At 37.9% G+C, this 18,257-nt stretch overlaps 2 protein-coding genes, 5 non-coding genes and 1 pseudogene across 7 annotated transcripts; 7 read left to right on the top strand and 1 right to left on the bottom strand.

The window, feature by feature from the left end:
• Window positions 1–84: 84 nt before the first annotated feature.
• On the top strand, window positions 85–10,612 carry LOC117440031 (transmembrane protein 181-like). The gene is made up of 9 exons (XM_034076237.2): window positions 85–168; window positions 7,545–7,636; window positions 7,730–7,787; window positions 8,445–8,547; window positions 8,635–8,686; window positions 8,778–8,860; window positions 8,976–9,065; window positions 9,150–9,216; window positions 9,327–10,612. The coding sequence occupies exons 4-9, from the start codon at window positions 8,448–8,450 to the stop codon at window positions 9,409–9,411; spliced, it is 477 nt and encodes a 158-aa protein (XP_033932128.1). The 5' UTR covers window positions 85–168; window positions 7,545–7,636; window positions 7,730–7,787; window positions 8,445–8,447; the 3' UTR covers window positions 9,412–10,612.
• On the top strand, window positions 1,819–2,009 carry LOC117440406 (U2 spliceosomal RNA). The gene has a single exon (XR_004551266.1). It is a non-coding gene; the product is annotated as a U2 spliceosomal RNA (small nuclear RNA).
• On the top strand, window positions 2,694–2,884 carry LOC117440405 (U2 spliceosomal RNA). Its single transcript, XR_004551265.1, has one exon. It is a non-coding gene; the product is annotated as a U2 spliceosomal RNA (small nuclear RNA).
• On the top strand, window positions 3,569–3,674 carry LOC117440407 (U2 spliceosomal RNA; annotated as a pseudogene).
• LOC117440032 (dynein light chain Tctex-type 1-like) lies at window positions 10,606–12,085 on the bottom strand. The gene is made up of 5 exons (XM_034076238.2): window positions 12,002–12,085; window positions 11,767–11,808; window positions 11,135–11,258; window positions 10,964–11,041; window positions 10,606–10,821 (listed from the first exon to the last, which is right to left on the bottom strand). The coding sequence occupies exons 1-5, from the start codon at window positions 12,026–12,028 to the stop codon at window positions 10,751–10,753; spliced, it is 342 nt and encodes a 113-aa protein (XP_033932129.1). The 5' UTR covers window positions 12,029–12,085; the 3' UTR covers window positions 10,606–10,750.
• Window positions 12,086–14,568: 2,483 nt separating this feature from the next.
• Window positions 14,569–14,759, top strand: LOC117440404 (U2 spliceosomal RNA). Its single transcript, XR_004551264.1, has one exon. It is a non-coding gene; the product is annotated as a U2 spliceosomal RNA (small nuclear RNA).
• A 684-nt stretch (window positions 14,760–15,443) lies between these two features.
• Window positions 15,444–15,634, top strand: LOC117440403 (U2 spliceosomal RNA). The gene has a single exon (XR_004551263.1). It is a non-coding gene; the product is annotated as a U2 spliceosomal RNA (small nuclear RNA).
• A 684-nt stretch (window positions 15,635–16,318) lies between these two features.
• LOC117440402 (U2 spliceosomal RNA) lies at window positions 16,319–16,509 on the top strand. Its single transcript, XR_004551262.1, has one exon. It is a non-coding gene; the product is annotated as a U2 spliceosomal RNA (small nuclear RNA).
• The last annotated feature ends 1,748 nt before the right edge of the window (window positions 16,510–18,257 follow it).

Raw genomic sequence — 18,257 nt, 5'->3', positions numbered from 1 at the left:
AACAAAACCTTTGTACGTGCATTCAAAATATCTTTAAACAGGTAAACACTTCCCCTTCTGGTCAGTTTTAGAAATAGTTGTCACATGACATTGACATGACGCAGTTTATAACTTTCCACTTGCAAGCCGTTGATCCACGGTCTGTCGCTGTCGAGAGGACCAATTCAGGTAGGAAAATGCTAAAACTAACCAGGTTTTTTTTGCATGGCGTATATAAATATTAATCCTCGCAATCCCTCTGTACTATATTTAATGTTGAAGATAATCTTAAAGTGTTTTCTGTCGAGTTATGCTGTATTGCTAACGTGAGCTAAGTGCTAGCTTCACGAGGCCACCTGATGTGCTAGCTGAAGCAGCAACTGGCTACTTGGGCCAGAGATGTGATAGTGTGAGAAATATATGCATTTTTATGCTACTTTTGCGTAAATGTATCTTATTCTGTTTGTTTTAAGATGTAATGCCACTAATTAGCGAACACGCCTTGCTAATTAAATCTGAAAGGATCGCTAAACTATACAGTTAAGGCTGTCTCCGTGACCTTGGCCCAAAGCAGCTAATGTCACGGTAACTAGCTTATATTTACATACTACCATTACCATAATCTCACACTATTGCAGCGAAATAATGAGTCTGTTAATATTAAATGCTACGTAATTGTTAAAGGTGGGGTATGTAATTTATTTCAAACACTTTTTGTTATATTCCATGGAATGCTCATAACATCCCGATAGCAATGAATATATTAAATGCTTTGACAATAAATACAAAAAACAATTTCATCTGTGGAAGCCGTAGTACTGTAGAAAGCACGACCAATCATTTTAGCAGGCCAGGCTAAAATAACTGGATGGCCTGTCAGCCTTCCATCTGTGCACCTATTTATCTCGTGCGCGTTCGTGTGTGTTGGAGGAGGGGCTCTGTGTGGAAGTGTCAGATTTGTGTTCAAATTCTAGCGCACTCGAGCTGGTTTCTCCAAAATTACCTACCCCACCTTTAAGTGTTGCTTAAACGGGTTGGCATTAAATATCTAATCAACTTTCTCAGTTTGAAATAAAATTTTCAAAAAAAGGTGAACTAATTTACAGTTTTTCCTTCTGCCTTGAAATGGACTCTTATTTTGACGTTTATTTTGAACCGACTAACCGGATGTTGTGCACGTTTTGTTGAGCGCTTGTATCACGGTGTCCGTGTCATGAGTTTTACAATATCCATGGTGTAATTGTACTGTTTCTGTGATATTTAAACGGGTTTAGCACATTTTCAGATAATTATTGTGGCACATTTGCCGGTATTGGAATATGTTCTGACTGCAATACAAAGTGCACGACGAATTTATGAGCTGCTGAAGTTACCTACTTCAGTTTTGTAGTTCCGTCTCAAGAGGGAGACAGACCTCTATGTATCTTTGTGGCACTACATCTCAAATGTTTTAATTCTGCTCCTTCGTATACCACACACACCCGTCTTTATAAATAGTTATTCTTTGTCTTAAACGTATTTTTTTGACTGAATAAAGAAACGCTTGTACATATATTAAAGATATAGAAAGCATTTTAAGGTACTCTTTGTTAGGGATGCCTTATTGGTCAAAAGAGCATCACGTGACCAGAAATAGTATACACTGGCTTAACTACCGTAACGTTCTTCAACAAAAGTATGCGATCGTATGCATGTATTGGTGGTGAATCTTACTATGACTTAGAAACGCGCGTTTTTCTTTAGTTGCTGTGTTTTCTGTAATTATAAAAAAAACAGTTGAACCGTTTCTGAAAGTAACAGTGCAGAGAATCACACCTTTCCTGCTGGCCCATTTGCAGTATCGCTTCTCGGCCTTTTGGCTAAGATCAAGTGTAGTATCTGTTCTTATCAGTTTAATATCTGATACGTCCCCTACCCGGGGACCATATATTAAATTGATTTTTGGAATAGGGAGATGGAACAGGGGCTTGCTCCGTCCACTCCACGCATCGACCTGGTATTGCAGTACCTCCAGGAACGGTGCACCCCCTCTAAATGTCTAATATAAAAACACCGAGAGACCATCATTACTCCTTAAAATGTAATATAGGAATTGAGGATAAAATGACAACATGTTGAAAGTTACTCGCATGCTTGCGTGACCAATGATATTGTACAACTTACTTCATTGCCCTTTCAATGGTTGAAAACATAATACTTAACATGTTCTGAATAATAACACTATTTGATTAAATCTGTTTTTCTTTTCTATGGTTCTGCTCATTCCCAAAATGTAATATGATGTTGCTAAAGTAGTTTCACAGCCTGAAAAACACCGTATATTTGACTCTATTTAAGATATTTATGTATTAATTCTGTAGTGTTGGCATAGAAGCCAATGTTATTAAATTAATTAATTTAATGTCTACAAATTCAATGCAGTCAAATACAATAGTCCTGGAGTAGCTATGCATTTTAAGGCACTTAAGTAGTGATGGCTAATTGGCTAGAAGGACATCATGTGACTAGAAATAACTTAAACTCACTTCACTATCATAACATTTTTTAACAAAAGTGTCCTGTTGATGCATGTATTGGTGGTGAATGTTTCTATAACATGAAAAAGCATGTTTCCTTTTGTTGCTTTGTTTTTTGTAATTAAAATAAATATGTTGAACCATCACTTAAAGTAACAGTGCAGAGAATCACACCTTTCCTGCTGGCCCATTTGCAGTATCGCTTCTCGGCCTTTTGGCTAAGATCAAGTGTAGTATCTGTTCTTATCAGTTTAATATCTGATACGTCCCCTACCCGGGGACCATATATTAAATTGATTTTTGGAATAGGGAGATGGAATAGGGGCTTGCTCCGTCCACTCCACGCATCGACCTGGTATTGCAGTACCTCCAGGAACGGTGCACCCCCTCTAAATGTCTAATATAAAAACACCGAGAGACCATCATTACTCCTTAAAATGTAATATAGGAATTGAGGATAAAATGACAACATGTTGAAAGTTACTCGCATGCTTGCGTGACCAATGATATTGTACAACTTACTTCATTGCCCTTTCAATGGTTGAAAACATAATACTTAACATGTTCTGAATAATAACACTATTTGATTAAATCTGTTTTTCTTTTCTATGGTTCTGCTCATTCCCAAAATGTAATATGATGTTGCTAAAGTAGTTTCACAGCCTGAAAAACACCGTATATTTGACTCTATTTAAGATATTTATGTATTAATTCTGTAGTGTTGGCATAGAAGCCAATGTTATTAAATTAATTAATTTAATGTCTACAAATTCAATGCAGTCAAATACAATAGTCCTGGAGTAGCTATGCATTTTAAGGCACTTAAGTAGTGATGGCTAATTGGCTAGAAGGACATCATGTGACTAGAAATAACTTAAACTCACTTCACTATCATAACATTTTTTAACAAAAGTGTCCTGTTGATGCATGTATTGGTGGTGAATGTTTCTATAACATGAAAAAGCATGTTTCCTTTTGTTGCTTTGTTTTTTGTAATTAAAATAAATATGTTGAACCATCACTTAAAGTAACAGTGCAGAGAATCACACCTTTCCTGCTGGCCCATTTGCAGTATCGCTTCTCGGCCTTTTGGCTAAGATCAAGTGTAGTATCTGTTCTTATCAGTTTAATATCTGATACGTCCCCTACCCGGGGACCATATATTAAATTGTACCCACTTAACGGGAAGAAACTCCGCTATTGTAAGACGTGCTAACTGCTAATGTAGCGTTAGCTCGGTGCTAATTCAGCACATAACTGGCAAAAGCGATCTTTTCTACTTCAAACTCACTGAACTAGCCAGGAAAGAGCAAGAAAACAACTTCTGTTTACAGAGCCATATATATATATATATATATATATATATATATATATATATATAAATACGTCTTACCTGCTGGTTTGTGATCAAAACTGAAGTTGTGTTCAAGGATATGCAATTTAAACATTGGCTAGCTACTGCTAGTTGACTTACCGAGTGGAGTCATCTTCCAGAACTCCGACATGCTTTCTTTTTAGATGTTCCATCATTGATGAAGTGCTCCCATGCCAGGCTAGATCGCCTTTGCAAATGTTGCACTTAACAACCTTTTTCACATTGTCAAGTATGAAATGATCCCACACTTTTGAGGTTTTCGATTTAGATGTTGCCATTACGCTTCTTGTTCTCTCTCGGTTTTTTAGCGGGCTATTCCTCTTATCAAACTCCAGTATATTAATATCTACATGTAAGCGCGTAAAACACCGGTGATGACGTTACCGCGTAAAAAAACGTGATTACGTCCGCGCGTAAAACACGTGATGACGTCACCAACGAATCGACGACCAAATTAGTTGGCAACTAATTTGGTCGTCGATTTTAATCGATTAAGTCGATTAGTTGTTGCAGCCCTAGTGTTGGCCATGTGTTGCACTGGAACCAGACACCGCAAAGACTTCAGCCGAGAACGTACGAACTGCACATGCGTGACTGGCAATAACTAGTGATGGCGAGATGAAGCCTTATGAAGCTTTTAAGCTTTCCAGCCAATTGGTTCGCAAAAGGGTTCATCTCATGAGGCTTCATCATGGGCTTCATCTGAACACAACCCAAAGTGTGTAAAACAGGCAGATTGGACATCTCAACAGTGTGCTCTATCTCATACCGAGTTCCCAATGAGTAAAGCCTTAGAATAACTCTAAGCAACGAACATTATATCATATTTTCATGTTAACAATATTGTTTTTATTCCAGTTTAATGATTGTGATTGAAAAGCCTCTCATTTAGCTGTAGGTTTTCTAAAAAAAAAAAAGACGTATTGACCAGTCGTTGAACCAGGGACCCTGCGGTCATGAGTCAACTGCTTTCCAGCTGAGCCACAGCACACACACTGAATTCATCTGAAAACACTGCACGCTATTTATTCCTGTATTTATTCATTCATTGATGTTTTTATTCCTACTTTTATTTATGCTTTTATTTATTTATACTTAAAACATGTTCCAACCTCTATATAAGTGAGGGTCTGAGCTCTCTTAATTCCATCGTGTCACCGGGCCCGGGTACAGGAGGGGTAATATGGTTCTTATTATACATCCATGGGTAATATGAACATTGTGGTTCAACCGATCTAAAGCACTTTCTGCTTCCAGCAAATCGGTTCACTAAAAGGTTAATCTGAGGCTTCATCATGAGCTTCATGTGCACACAAGACCCCCTGTTGGTGAACAGGTGTAAAACAGCCAAATATTATTTGGAATCTTTGACATACTAAAAATACTGGAAATAATGATACAAAAGTGTAAAATATGTAAAATGTATTTGTAATCCTGTATTAACAGAATTTTGCACCAGTAAGTGTTTTAAAATGACTGTGTATATAATAATAAAAACAATGTATCAACACAGTATCTTGTTGTTATATCTATATATAAATACATGTAAATGTCTGCTGCCTTCTATAAAGACAAAATAAGCAATATATGTTCGAAAACTGGAAAAGAAGAGGGGTTTAACTTTGCAGAGGGCAGTGAATATGCTTGTGTGACTTTGCAGAGGGCAGTGAATATGCTTGTGTGACTTTGCAGAGGGCAGTGAATATGCTTGTGTGACTTTGCAGAGGGCATTGAATATGCTTGTGTGACTTTGCAGAGGGCATTGAATATGCTTGTGTGACTTTGCAGAGGGCATTGAATATGCTTGTGTGACTTTGCAGAGGGCAGTGAATATGCTTGTGTGACTTTGCAGAGGGCAGTGAATATGCTTGTGTTACTTTGCAGAGGGCAGTGAATATGCTTGTGTGACTTTGCAAAGGGCAGTGAATATTAGGGGTGTTGAAAATAATCGTTTCTATGATGCATTGCGATGTGGACGATTCGGTCTCGATGCAGTGACGGAAGATTATCGGTTATAGAGTAGTAACGTTGCTTCCTGATTTTCCGGCCGCGGCTTTACTATAACGTTTTTTCTGTCACTTTAATATCAAATCGGTCTGTGACGCAGAGATCAGGGAACAGACGTGACAACGGCACAGCGGCACAGCAACACGGAGCAGTCTGCTTTATCCACCAACACAAGAACACCAGTCCAGAACCAACAGCAGAAAGACCCGCTCTGAATCACTCCGTGTCGCTGCGGCACAGGGATTTATGTTTTTCAAAAATAATCGCGTTACAATCATGTCAGGTTTTTGGTGGATTTAATGAAGTCTTGGATTGCAGAGTATGAATGTCCTCTAGCAATTTTCAGACGATATATACATGTGTAAAGTTTGTGAAGGCAGGAGGAAAAAAGCTTCCGCGATCACCGTCTCCTCTGTTCCTCCAAGCCCCGCCCCCTCCCTGAAAATAATGAGTGACAGGCTGATAGTGACCCGATAGAAACTTTATTATTCACTTAATCACTGAGATATAATGAAGCTAATTTAATCTCATACAGTCATGGGATTTATGTAACAGTAAAACAGAGAATGTAAGTGTGCACCCACATACAGTATTTTTGTTTGTATATGCTGTTGTAAATACTCCTGTTGTCTGCTGTGTTCAGACTCAAGTCCTGTGTGTGATGCCACATTCAGGACCTTCAGTGTCCTTTCTTAACAGAAGACCGTGGCTAGAAGCTGCAGCTAGACTGCAGAAGCATTAGCTTTTTGTTTTTGAGGATGGAACAACTTCACACACGGAGGCTAGACCTATACAATTAATTTATTTTGGTTTATAAATTAATGTCAAGACATTTATGTTATTGATTTCTGAAGCACTTTCTAAATAATAAAAAGAGAGTTCATATGTATTTACTGCATGTAGGCATTGATGAAAAATAAGCCATGTGCAGTAATATAGAAAATTGAGGATGCAACGCATTGGTATGAATCGTGATGCACCGGGATATCGAATCGTTGACAGGATAATCGTAATCGAATCGTGAGACCAGTGAAGATGCACAGCCCTAGTGAATATGCTTGTGTGACTTTGCAGAGGGCAGTGAATATGCTTGTGTGACTTTGCAAAGGGCAGTGAATATGCTTGTGTGACTTTGCAAAGGGCAGTGAATATGCTTGTGTGACTTTGCAAAGGGCAGTGAATATGCTTGTGACTTTGCAGAGGGCAGTGAATATGCTTGTGACTTTGCAGAGGGCAGTGAATATGCTTGTGTGACTTTGCAAAGGGCAGTGAAAATGCTTGTGATTCATGGAACAATTTTTATTGGTTTTTGTTTAAAAACAATATTTTTTCCACAGTTTTCGGGCTTAGGCGATTTCTTTTCTTTGACACAACTTCTCCTGCCTTTGAAAAGAACCTTTCACACGGGACTGAGGAAGCAGGTGTGCACAAAAAAGTGACTGCAAGTTTATGCAGGTTTGGATAAACATGTTTTTGTGTCTGCCAGTAGTTCAGAGGGTCCTCCAAGCGTCCGATATTTGGTTTGGCCAGGTACCGCTGGACTTCAACAGTTGCTTCAGCTGTGGCATTCTTGGTCTTCCTGGACATCTTCACAGTCTGATATAAGGGTTTCCTCTCATTTTAAGCTTTTACAAATCTTATTTCATGTGTTTATGTTGTTTCCACAGGGTGAGAGGAAATGTCTGACCTTCTACCTTCCTAAGCTGGTCATTGTAGGGCTCCTGTGGCTCTCAGCTGTCACACTGGGCATATGGCAAACGTAAGTCTGACCCAACTGTCCACTAACAGCCTGATTAATAATGTTAATCACAACAGGACTGAATACATCTACTCCCTTCCTCTGTATTTGCAGGGTCAATGAACTCCAAGACCCTACCTATCAGTATAAAGTGGACATAGTGAACTTTCAGGTAAGACTCTTTTTTTAAATGGTTAAGGTTGTGGTACAGGTTTTTGGACAGGACTGTTATATTTGATACAGCCAGGGGAAAATTCACAAAGAATGGACTGCGTCTGCTGATAGCACCCGCATCAGTACCCACTATCTGCTCCATATAAAGCTCTGTTTTCAATATTCTCATGTGTTTTCATAAAAGACATGTAGGGAATCTTTATACATTTATCTCTCTCTTTCCCAAAATGTATTAATTTGAAAACAAGTATTACGATGTCATTGTCTGGTCTCAATCGGCTTCCATAATCACTGGAGTGTGGATGGGACTAACCTAATGAACACACAATGAAGACGCTATTAATTTGACTGTAACTGTGTGGCTGTTAGCGCTGATCTTTGTGGATTGGACTGTTGGGCTAATTTGCCAGAAATGGGACAATTTAACACTGAATGTAAATCGGTTCAAATAGCACAGGAGCATCGATACACTATCTGCTAGGCATTGCAGTTACTGTAGGGCTGTATTAGTGGCTACTTTTCAGATAATTGTTTTTCTTATTGGTGGTTAGGTTTAGCGCCTGCAAAAGCCTTGCATTGTTTTTTGTGAATTCACCCCTCAATGTTTGTCTTATTTTTCCCATCAGTTTAATAAAGACCCAATATATTTCTGCAGGGTATGAAGGTCTTCTTCCTGATTGTAGTTGCCTTCTACATTCTTTACCTGATCTTCCTGGTCGTCAGAGCTTGTTCTGAACTGAAGAACATGCCTTACTCAGGTATCACAGCACAACACACATCTGACTTAATCACAGTTATTGCTTTACCATGGTAACATTAACGTGCGGTGTGTTTTCTATCACTAGATCTCCGGCTCCGGTTTTTGACAGCGCTGACCTTTGTGGTCCTTGTTATAAGGTACGTTTTAAGTCAATCCTAAGAGGCCTGTTTAAAAGCCTATTTGTGGTTGATTTGGTTTTAAATGACGCTGTTTCTCTTTGTCCTCCAGCATGGTCATTCTCTACCTGAGGTTTGGTGCCAAGGCTCTCCAAAACAATTTTGTCGCTGCACTGTCTACTCATTACCAGAACTATATCCTTTCCAAAAATATTTTATTTTTAGACAATGACTTCACTTCAATATTCCATGTGAGACACCATGTTGATTATTTTAAAAGTGATAAATGGTTCCTTAACTCCAGACATACCAGCTGAATTTTTATCATTCTATGGTCTACTCAACTTTTACTTGTACACATTGGCTTTTGTGTATTCCCCCTCCAAAAATGCACTTTATGGTTGGTAATACAGCACAATTTAAAACACAGTGGATACGATAATGAATTAAAGTATGAACCTAACTGATTTTGTTTATTTTCCAGACTCCCAGTTGAAGGATAACCCTGCTTTTTCAATGCTAAATGACTCTGATGATGAAGTTATATACGGGTAAGCATTTGCTTGATTGCTTATTAAATTCTCACCCCCTATAGTTTGGGGGGAAGCATTTGTTGGGAACGTGTATAAACCAGCAGATGTTTTATTTTTCTTCTGTAAAGAAGCGATTATGAAGACATGCCTTTACAAAACGGACGTGCCATCAAAGCAACCGCCAAGTACCAGGATGAGACTGACAGCGACTGATGGGACCCCTGACTGCCATGTTGCTCTTCTTTTGTGTCCCCGTTGGAAACTATAGGAATAGAAAACAACAAAATATCATGTGTAGGTGTAAATAAGGAGTACTTGCATTGGTGATACAGAATGCTATACTGTAAGTGTACATAACTATATTTTTAAAAGAAGTTCCATGTCAACTGAATGTACTGTACTTTTACTTTAAGTTAGGGCATGTAGCCATTTTTTCCAGTTTGTAAACTCTTTTCCTGCTACCCAGCAGCATTTCTTCACAAGCCGATAGTCGGATATAATCGGGAAAAGTGCTAATATCGATTGGGGATCTTTTTCGGAGAAATCAATGTTATTTTAACGCTTTGTGTTGAACCACTGTTGTCTCCCTATTGCACTGTGTGGTTTTTGCCATTCCTTTCAGCTCTCTGACAATAATGATAATTCATTTTTATGGCCAAAGTGGAGTAAACCTATACTGCTGGTAGAAAGCAAAATAAACGTGTTCCACAGCAGCAGACTCAAACACAACATCAGTGATTTGACGGGGAATAAAAAAGTGCCAAAGCAGTGTTGGCTGTGAACAATCTTTTTTTTTATTCCAACATATTGGAAGAGAGAGCCTTATCGCTGGAGTAGGTACTACTTCATTTTTAACACTCTTCCGGCTAATTCATGAAAAGCAGCTTTGTAATTGCACTTGGGTAAGAATTTAATTTATTTGCTGAAAAGTTAGGACATTTGATACTGTATTATCTGACTCCCTGGATGAATGGTGTTTGATGAATTGTGTGGATTGTACACCACTTTATGTAAATGAACTACTGATTTATCATGAACATTTCTTATCCCAGCATGTACAGTAGTTACAGTATTGGCCAAATATATTTTGCGTAATGTAGAACATATTATTTTAAGTAATGTTTTTGTTCCGTAGATTTCCTAACATTTCTTAGTTTTATATACTTTAAAACTAATCTCTCAATATGTATTCTAATCAAGATGGTGCCTTGTCTTTACATTTCTTCAAAAAAATTCTGCAGTCTTGAATTTGTAAATGCTTTGACATAAATGTACATTTTGATTCAAGGTGATAAAGTAATATTGTGGGACCTGATATTTTGGATGTTTTTGCAATTTGTGTTGCTTCATGAGATAAAAGCTGTACATGTAGCAATTTCATGTCACATGTAAATAAAGCAAAGTATATACAGCACAGTATTGTTTTAATTAATTGCACTTATATAAAAACACAAGATGTCATTCAAATATTGCCAGCATGTCTGAACATAACAGACTGGTTCTGAAAAATATATAAAAGCCCAACAATTTCAAACACAGCATTGTAGTTGGTTCAGATGGCCAGCCCAAAAACACTGACGATGCAGTACATGGACTTGTTCTCCCATCTCACCACACAGCTTCCTGTTGGGTGTAATGCACACCAAACTTAGTATGACCTTTACATTTACACATTTATATTTACTGAAGAAATACAGCTTTTGAAAGTTGATCATTTGCAGAAGAGGAAACAAACATTTAAAGCAACATCACTATTGTATTTTACCATCAGTAGAGTTGTCCCAGAAGCATGTGCTCGCTGTTTGCAGACCTGCTCCGGTTTTCTGCATGATGATACAGGTAACTGTGGGAAAAAAATACATTATTTTTCAGTACCAACCCCATACAGCCAAGGAACCATCATAATATATTTGTTCTACTGCTGCAGCGTATGTACCAATATATTTGAAAGGCTTCCCCAGCTTGCTGAGTTGACTGAGGCACTGCTCCACTACGCTGGTGGTCCACTGGTTCACTCGGCTGTGCTGGTAGGCATTTGCTCCTATGGTGGCTTCCACTGACTACAGAGACAATTTAAACATCATAGTATTAATTAGGAACTGACCAACCCAGTGGTGGGAAGTGATTAGGTTAATTTCCTCCTATTTGACTGTACAGCACTTTGGTCTGGAGGTTTTAAAGTGCTTTATAAATAAAGCTGTATTGTATTTACTGCTACTTTAAACTTTTAATCTACTACAAATCAGAGGGGAAATATTGTATTTTTTACTACATTTATTTGATAACTTAAGTCACCCAGCACTAGTATATAAATCGTCTATATAGGTCATACCATTGCAATAATACTGAAATACGACACAGTTTTATGAACAAAATGCATAAATACAATTTATTCAGAATATTGAAATACATTAAACTGCAAATTATACTAGATAATGACGTTGCATAGCAACCGTTACTGTGTCCTTGGCAACCAACAGTTTGCTTAACACAAGGTAGAAATGTTAGCGTTAACCGATAAAATCTATATTGTGTGGGTGAATCAAAAGCCAGTGTCTTTTTGCTTACCTCTTTTATTATTTTGCTCACTTCATCAACGACGAACGTAGTCTGTCGGGTTAAAAACAAAACAGTTCAGTTTAAGCTAGCCTGTCGACATGGCTGTCTTCTACTTTCTGGACAAACAATTAACAATATAAGTTACAAAGTAGGACACCCTTCAACGAATGTTATGGTAGATGAAATAGTGTTTTCTATTTGATTCATATATATGTAATTACTAGTCAAGTTATTACGAACCCACCTCCTCTTCTGTCTGATCCTCGTCCATTGCTACTGCCTCCGAAATGAACCAACTTTCTTTAGTAATATGACTTCCGGTCGTGTTTTTTTCAGAATAAGAGCATCGACTGACGCCCATAAGTGATTTGTGTTAATGGTAAACAGTGATGGAAGAAGTATTCAGCATCTTTACTTGAGTAAAAAAGTACCAATACATTTATTTAAAAAAATCTCCATTACAAGTTAAAGTCCTGCAAATACCACGTAAGTAAATGTACAGAAGTAATATCAGCAAAGTGTACTGAAAGTACAAAAAGTAAATGTAGTAATTCTGCAGAAAGTTGAACACGAAGGATGTGTGACAACATTACATTTCAACATTTTCGAGGATAAAACTTATCAAATGACTAATTGGCCGTAAAACTATGTATAGTATAGCACTTACTGATCGTTGGATAAATGGTCAGTCTACTTAATGTCCAATCTAATAAACATTGCCCTCTTCAAGTGACCAGAGTTCCTTCAATCGATGAGAATTCATGAAACAACAGTCTTTTGCAAAACTGAGAGAAACACACAATTTTCTTTTAAATGTTTGGTATTTGAACAATATAAATGACTTTTCCGGCCCCATCAAAGCACTAAAACGTAACTTTTTTATTAGTAATTGCTGCAGCCCCACTGAAGCCCAAAATAATGTCTCATTTAAAAAAAAAAAATAGGTGATTTTAAGTTTTATTTGAATCACCAGTAAATATTAAAAGCGTTGATAAACAAAACCTTTGTACGTGCATTCAAAATATCTTTAAACAGGTAAACACTTCCCCTTCTGGTCAGTTTTAGAAATAGTTGTCACATGACATTGACATGACGCAGTTTATAACTTTCCACTTGCAAGCCGTTGATCCACGGTCTGTCGCTGTCGAGAGGACCAATTCAGGTAGGAAAATGCTAAAACTAACCAGGTTTTTTTGCATGGCGTATATAAATATTAATCCTCGCAATCCCTCTGTACTATATTTAATGTTGAAGATAATCTTAAAGTGTTTTCTGTCGAGTTATGCTGTATTGCTAACGTGAGCTAAGTGCTAGCTTCACGAGGCCACCTGATGTGCTAGCTGAAGCAGCAACTGGCTACTTGGGCCAGAGATGTGATAGTGTGAGAAATATATGCATTTTTATGCTACTTTTGCGTAAATGTATCTTATTCTGTTTGTTTTAAGATGTAATGCCACTAATTAGCGAACACGCCTTGCTAATTAAATCTGAAAGGATCGCTAAACTATACAGTTAAGGCTGTCTCCGTGACCTTGGCCCAAAGCAGCTAATGTCACGGTAACTAGCTTATATTTACATACTACCATTACCATAATCTCACACTATTGCAGCGAAATAATGAGTCTGTTAATATTAAATGCTACGTAATTGTTAAAGGTGGGGTATGTAATTTATTTCAAACACTTTTTGTTATATTCCATGGAATGCTCATAACATCCCGATAGCAATGAATATATTAAATGCTTTGACAATAAATACAAAAAACAATTTCATCTGTGGAAGCCGTAGTACTGTAGAAAGCACGACCAATCATTTTAGCAGGCCAGGCTAAAATAACTGGATGGCCTGTCAGCCTTCCATCTGTGCACCTATTTATCTCGTGCGCGTTCGTGTGTGTTGGAGGAGGGGCTCTGTGTGGAAGTGTCAGATTTGTGTTCAAATTCTAGCGCACTCGAGCTGGTTTCTCCAAAATTACCTACCCCACCTTTAAGTGTTGCTTAAACGGGTTGGCATTAAATATCTAATCAACTTTCTCAGTTTGAAATAAAATTTTCAAAAAAAGGTGAACTAATTTACAGTTTTTCCTTCTGCCTTGAAATGGACTCTTATTTTGACGTTTATTTTGAACCGACTAACCGGATGTTGTGCACGTTTTGTTGAGCGCTTGTATCACGGTGTCCGTGTCATGAGTTTTACAATATCCATGGTGTAATTGTACTGTTTCTGTGATATTTAAACGGGTTTAGCACATTTTCAGATAATTATTGTGGCACATTTGCCGGTATTGGAATATGTTCTGACTGCAATACAAAGTGCACGACGAATTTATGAGCTGCTGAAGTTACCTACTTCAGTTTTGTAGTTCCGTCTCAAGAGGGAGACAGACCTCTATGTATCTTTGTGGCACTACATCTCAAATGTTTTAATTCTGCTCCTTCGTATACCACACACACCCGTCTTTATAAATAGTTATTCTTTGTCTTAAACGTATTTTTTTGACTGAATAAAGAAACGCTTGTACATATATTAAAGATATAGAAAGCATTTTAAGGTACTCTTTGTTAGGGATGCCTTATTGGTCAAAAGAGCATCACGTGACCAGAAATAGTATACACTGGCTTAACTACCGTAACGTTCTTCAACAAAAGTATGCGATCGTATGCATGTATTGGTGGTGAATCTTACTATGACTTAGAAACGCGCGTTTTTCTTTAGTTGCTGTGTTTTCTGTAATTATAAAAAAAACAGTTGAACCGTTTCTGAAAGTAACAGTGCAGAGAATCACACCTTTCCTGCTGGCCCATTTGCAGTATCGCTTCTCGGCCTTTTGGCTAAGATCAAGTGTAGTATCTGTTCTTATCAGTTTAATATCTGATACGTCCCCTACCCGGGGACCATATATTAAATTGATTTTTGGAATAGGGAGATGGAATAGGGGCTTGCTCCGTCCACTCCACGCATCGACCTGGTATTGCAGTACCTCCAGGAACGGTGCACCCCCTCTAAATGTCTAATATAAAAACACCGAGAGACCATCATTACTCCTTAAAATGTAATATAGGAATTGAGGATAAAATGACAACATGTTGAAAGTTACTCGCATGCTTGCGTGACCAATGATATTGTACAACTTACTTCATTGCCCTTTCAATGGTTGAAAACATAATACTTAACATGTTCTGAATAATAACACTATTTGATTAAATCTGTTTTTCTTTTCTATGGTTCTGCTCATTCCCAAAATGTAATATGATGTTGCTAAAGTAGTTTCACAGCCTGAAAAACACCGTATATTTGACTCTATTTAAGATATTTATGTATTAATTCTGTAGTGTTGGCATAGAAGCCAATGTTATTAAATTAATTAATTTAATGTCTACAAATTCAATGCAGTCAAATACAATAGTCCTGGAGTAGCTATGCATTTTAAGGCACTTAAGTAGTGATGGCTAATTGGCTAGAAGGACATCATGTGACTAGAAATAACTTAAACTCACTTCACTATCATAACATTTTTTAACAAAAGTGTCCTGTTGATGCATGTATTGGTGGTGAATGTTTCTATAACATGAAAAAGCATGTTTCCTTTTGTTGCTTTGTTTTTTGTAATTAAAATAAATATGTTGAACCATCACTTAAAGTAACAGTGCAGAGAATCACACCTTTCCTGCTGGCCCATTTGCAGTATCGCTTCTCGGCCTTTTGGCTAAGATCAAGTGTAGTATCTGTTCTTATCAGTTTAATATCTGATACGTCCCCTACCCGGGGACCATATATTAAATTGATTTTTGGAATAGGGAGATGGAATAGGGGCTTGCTCCGTCCACTCCACGCATCGACCTGGTATTGCAGTACCTCCAGGAACGGTGCACCCCCTCTAAATGTCTAATATAAAAACACCGAGAGACCATCATTACTCCTTAAAATGTAATATAGGAATTGAGGATAAAATGACAACATGTTGAAAGTTACTCGCATGCTTGCGTGACCAATGATATTGTACAACTTACTTCATTGCCCTTTCAATGGTTGAAAACATAATACTTAACATGTTCTGAATAATAACACTATTTGATTAAATCTGTTTTTCTTTTCTATGGTTCTGCTCATTCCCAAAATGTAATATGATGTTGCTAAAGTAGTTTCACAGCCTGAAAAACACCGTATATTTGACTCTATTTAAGATATTTATGTATTAATTCTGTAGTGTTGGCATAGAAGCCAATGTTATTAAATTAATTAATTTAATGTCTACAAATTCAATGCAGTCAAATACAATAGTCCTGGAGTAGCTATGCATTTTAAGGCACTTAAGTAGTGATGGCTAATTGGCTAGAAGGACATCATGTGACTAGAAATAACTTAAACTCACTTCACTATCATAACATTTTTTAACAAAAGTGTCCTGTTGATGCATGTATTGGTGGTGAATGTTTCTATAACATGAAAAAGCATGTTTCCTTTTGTTGCTTTGTTTTTTGTAATTAAAATAAATATGTTGAACCATCACTTAAAGTAACAGTGCAGAGAATCACACCTTTCCTGCTGGCCCATTTGCAGTATCGCTTCTCGGCCTTTTGGCTAAGATCAAGTGTAGTATCTGTTCTTATCAGTTTAATATCTGATACGTCCCCTACCCGGGGACCATATATTAAATTGATTTTTGGAATAGGGAGATGGAATAGGGGCTTGCTCCGTCCACTCCACGCATCGACCTGGTATTGCAGTACCTCCAGGAACGGTGCACCCCCTCTAAATGTCTAATATAAAAACACTGAGAAGAGTCTGCTATCCAACCCTCATGAATTGGGGATAGAAGCTCTATTGTGTGCACAATTTTACCACATGTGACACGAGGATAACTCGTAATAAGTCAGTAACTTGCTGACTTCAATGTGTCAAAACATACTATTATATTTTCCAAATCAGAACACTGTTTTAATGAGTCTGTTATTAGTTTATTTCTCTTTGCGTGTGGCACACAGAGATGGGGTCGTTACTAAAAAAAAAAGTAATATATTACATATTACTTAAAAAAAAAAAATTACTTTACTCGCAGGACCGTCCCGCCCCTCCCTGCAGGCAGATCACGCAGACTGCTAAAGTTTCAAATGTTCTCTTTAGTTCAGTTTCCATTGTCGCATAAGACTGATCCAGATCCTGAATGTTTTCCAATCTGACCGTGGCTGTACTCTGTCTCCTGCTATCTGTATATTTTGCGCAGTCTATCTCTGTTCACGCTGTTGCATCGGCATGTTCTCCTGCGTGTTGGCTAGGGCTGCAACAAACGACTAATTTGATAATCGATTAATCTATCAATTACTGAAACAACTAATCGATTATTCGGACTATTACTTGCGCAATTTCTCAAATGCTCTTATTTAGCCATCATCTTTTAAATTTAGGTTTGAGATTGTTTTAGGCATGTGGAAATTAACAATGAAGACAAAATAGACAAATACTTGATGAAAAAATACATATTTATTAAACTTTCTGCTGAAATATATAAAAGATAAATAAAAAATCTGTCCGTCAACATTTTTAAACCAAGGACAGCAGCAATATAAAATAAAAACTACAGCAGTTTCCCTTAATCAAATAAAAAAACTATCTCAACTTAAAAGGGATGAACACTCTTGCATCAAGGCTAGATTATTCTGGGTTGAAATGGAGGAAAGGCAGCATCTCCACATGATCTCGGGAGAGGCTTGCTCTCTTCTGAGAGCAGATATTCCCCGCCACAGAGAAGATCCGCTCAGACGGGGTTGATGTTGCAGGAATGCAAAGGAAAGATCTTGCAAGCTTTGACAATACAGGGTAACGCCCCTTATTTTCCCTCCACCATCTCAGAGGGTCATCTTTTTTGTGAATGGCTGGCTCTGCGAAGTACATCTGAACTTCGCTCCTTGCCATTTGGAGCTTTTGGTCCTCGTGAGATTCATCCTCTTCTTCACTTAGACTGTCTGTGTCAGATTGAAGGAGGTCATCCAGTGCTTATTTGTCCCCTCTGCCTGGAACACTGACCCTCTGCTGATGAACTTGCTCACAGCCTTGTATCTCAGACCCCCTTACCTCTTTGATTGCAAGGACTTCAATTGACCCTTGCACCCGTGTGCCATCTTCAGCTCCCATAAACTTCAGCTTTCTGAATCTTGGGTCAAGGGAAGCTGAAAGAACAATCGGGTTTTCTTTCTCTGCTGAGATGGTGTTCAGACACCCCCATCTTTCGTTTATCCCTTTTTCTGCACTTGCCAAAAATGCTTTTCCTGCGCCCGTCTCAAACGGGTTTGCTGTGTGGACCGTTGCAGCCCTTTGACCAGCTGTGGAAGACATGAAGCGGTTGCATACTCCTGTCCACTTAGGTAAACGGTAGCACATTGAAAAGGCAGCATCCCTTGTGTCAGCTCTTCAAGCAGCACCCATTGATCTGGCTTCAAGTCAAAGTACTGTTTGCCCCTTGGAGTTACCTCAGGATTGGATAGAGTTGCAGTAACTGGCCA

The sequence above is a fragment of the Pseudochaenichthys georgianus genome, chromosome 24 (assembly GCF_902827115.2).
Source record: "Pseudochaenichthys georgianus chromosome 24, fPseGeo1.2, whole genome shotgun sequence".
Taxonomy (NCBI): Eukaryota; Metazoa; Chordata; class Actinopteri; order Perciformes; family Channichthyidae; genus Pseudochaenichthys; species Pseudochaenichthys georgianus.
The sequence above is the reverse complement of the archived record's forward strand: the minus strand, read 5'-3'. Positions and strand labels throughout refer to the sequence as shown.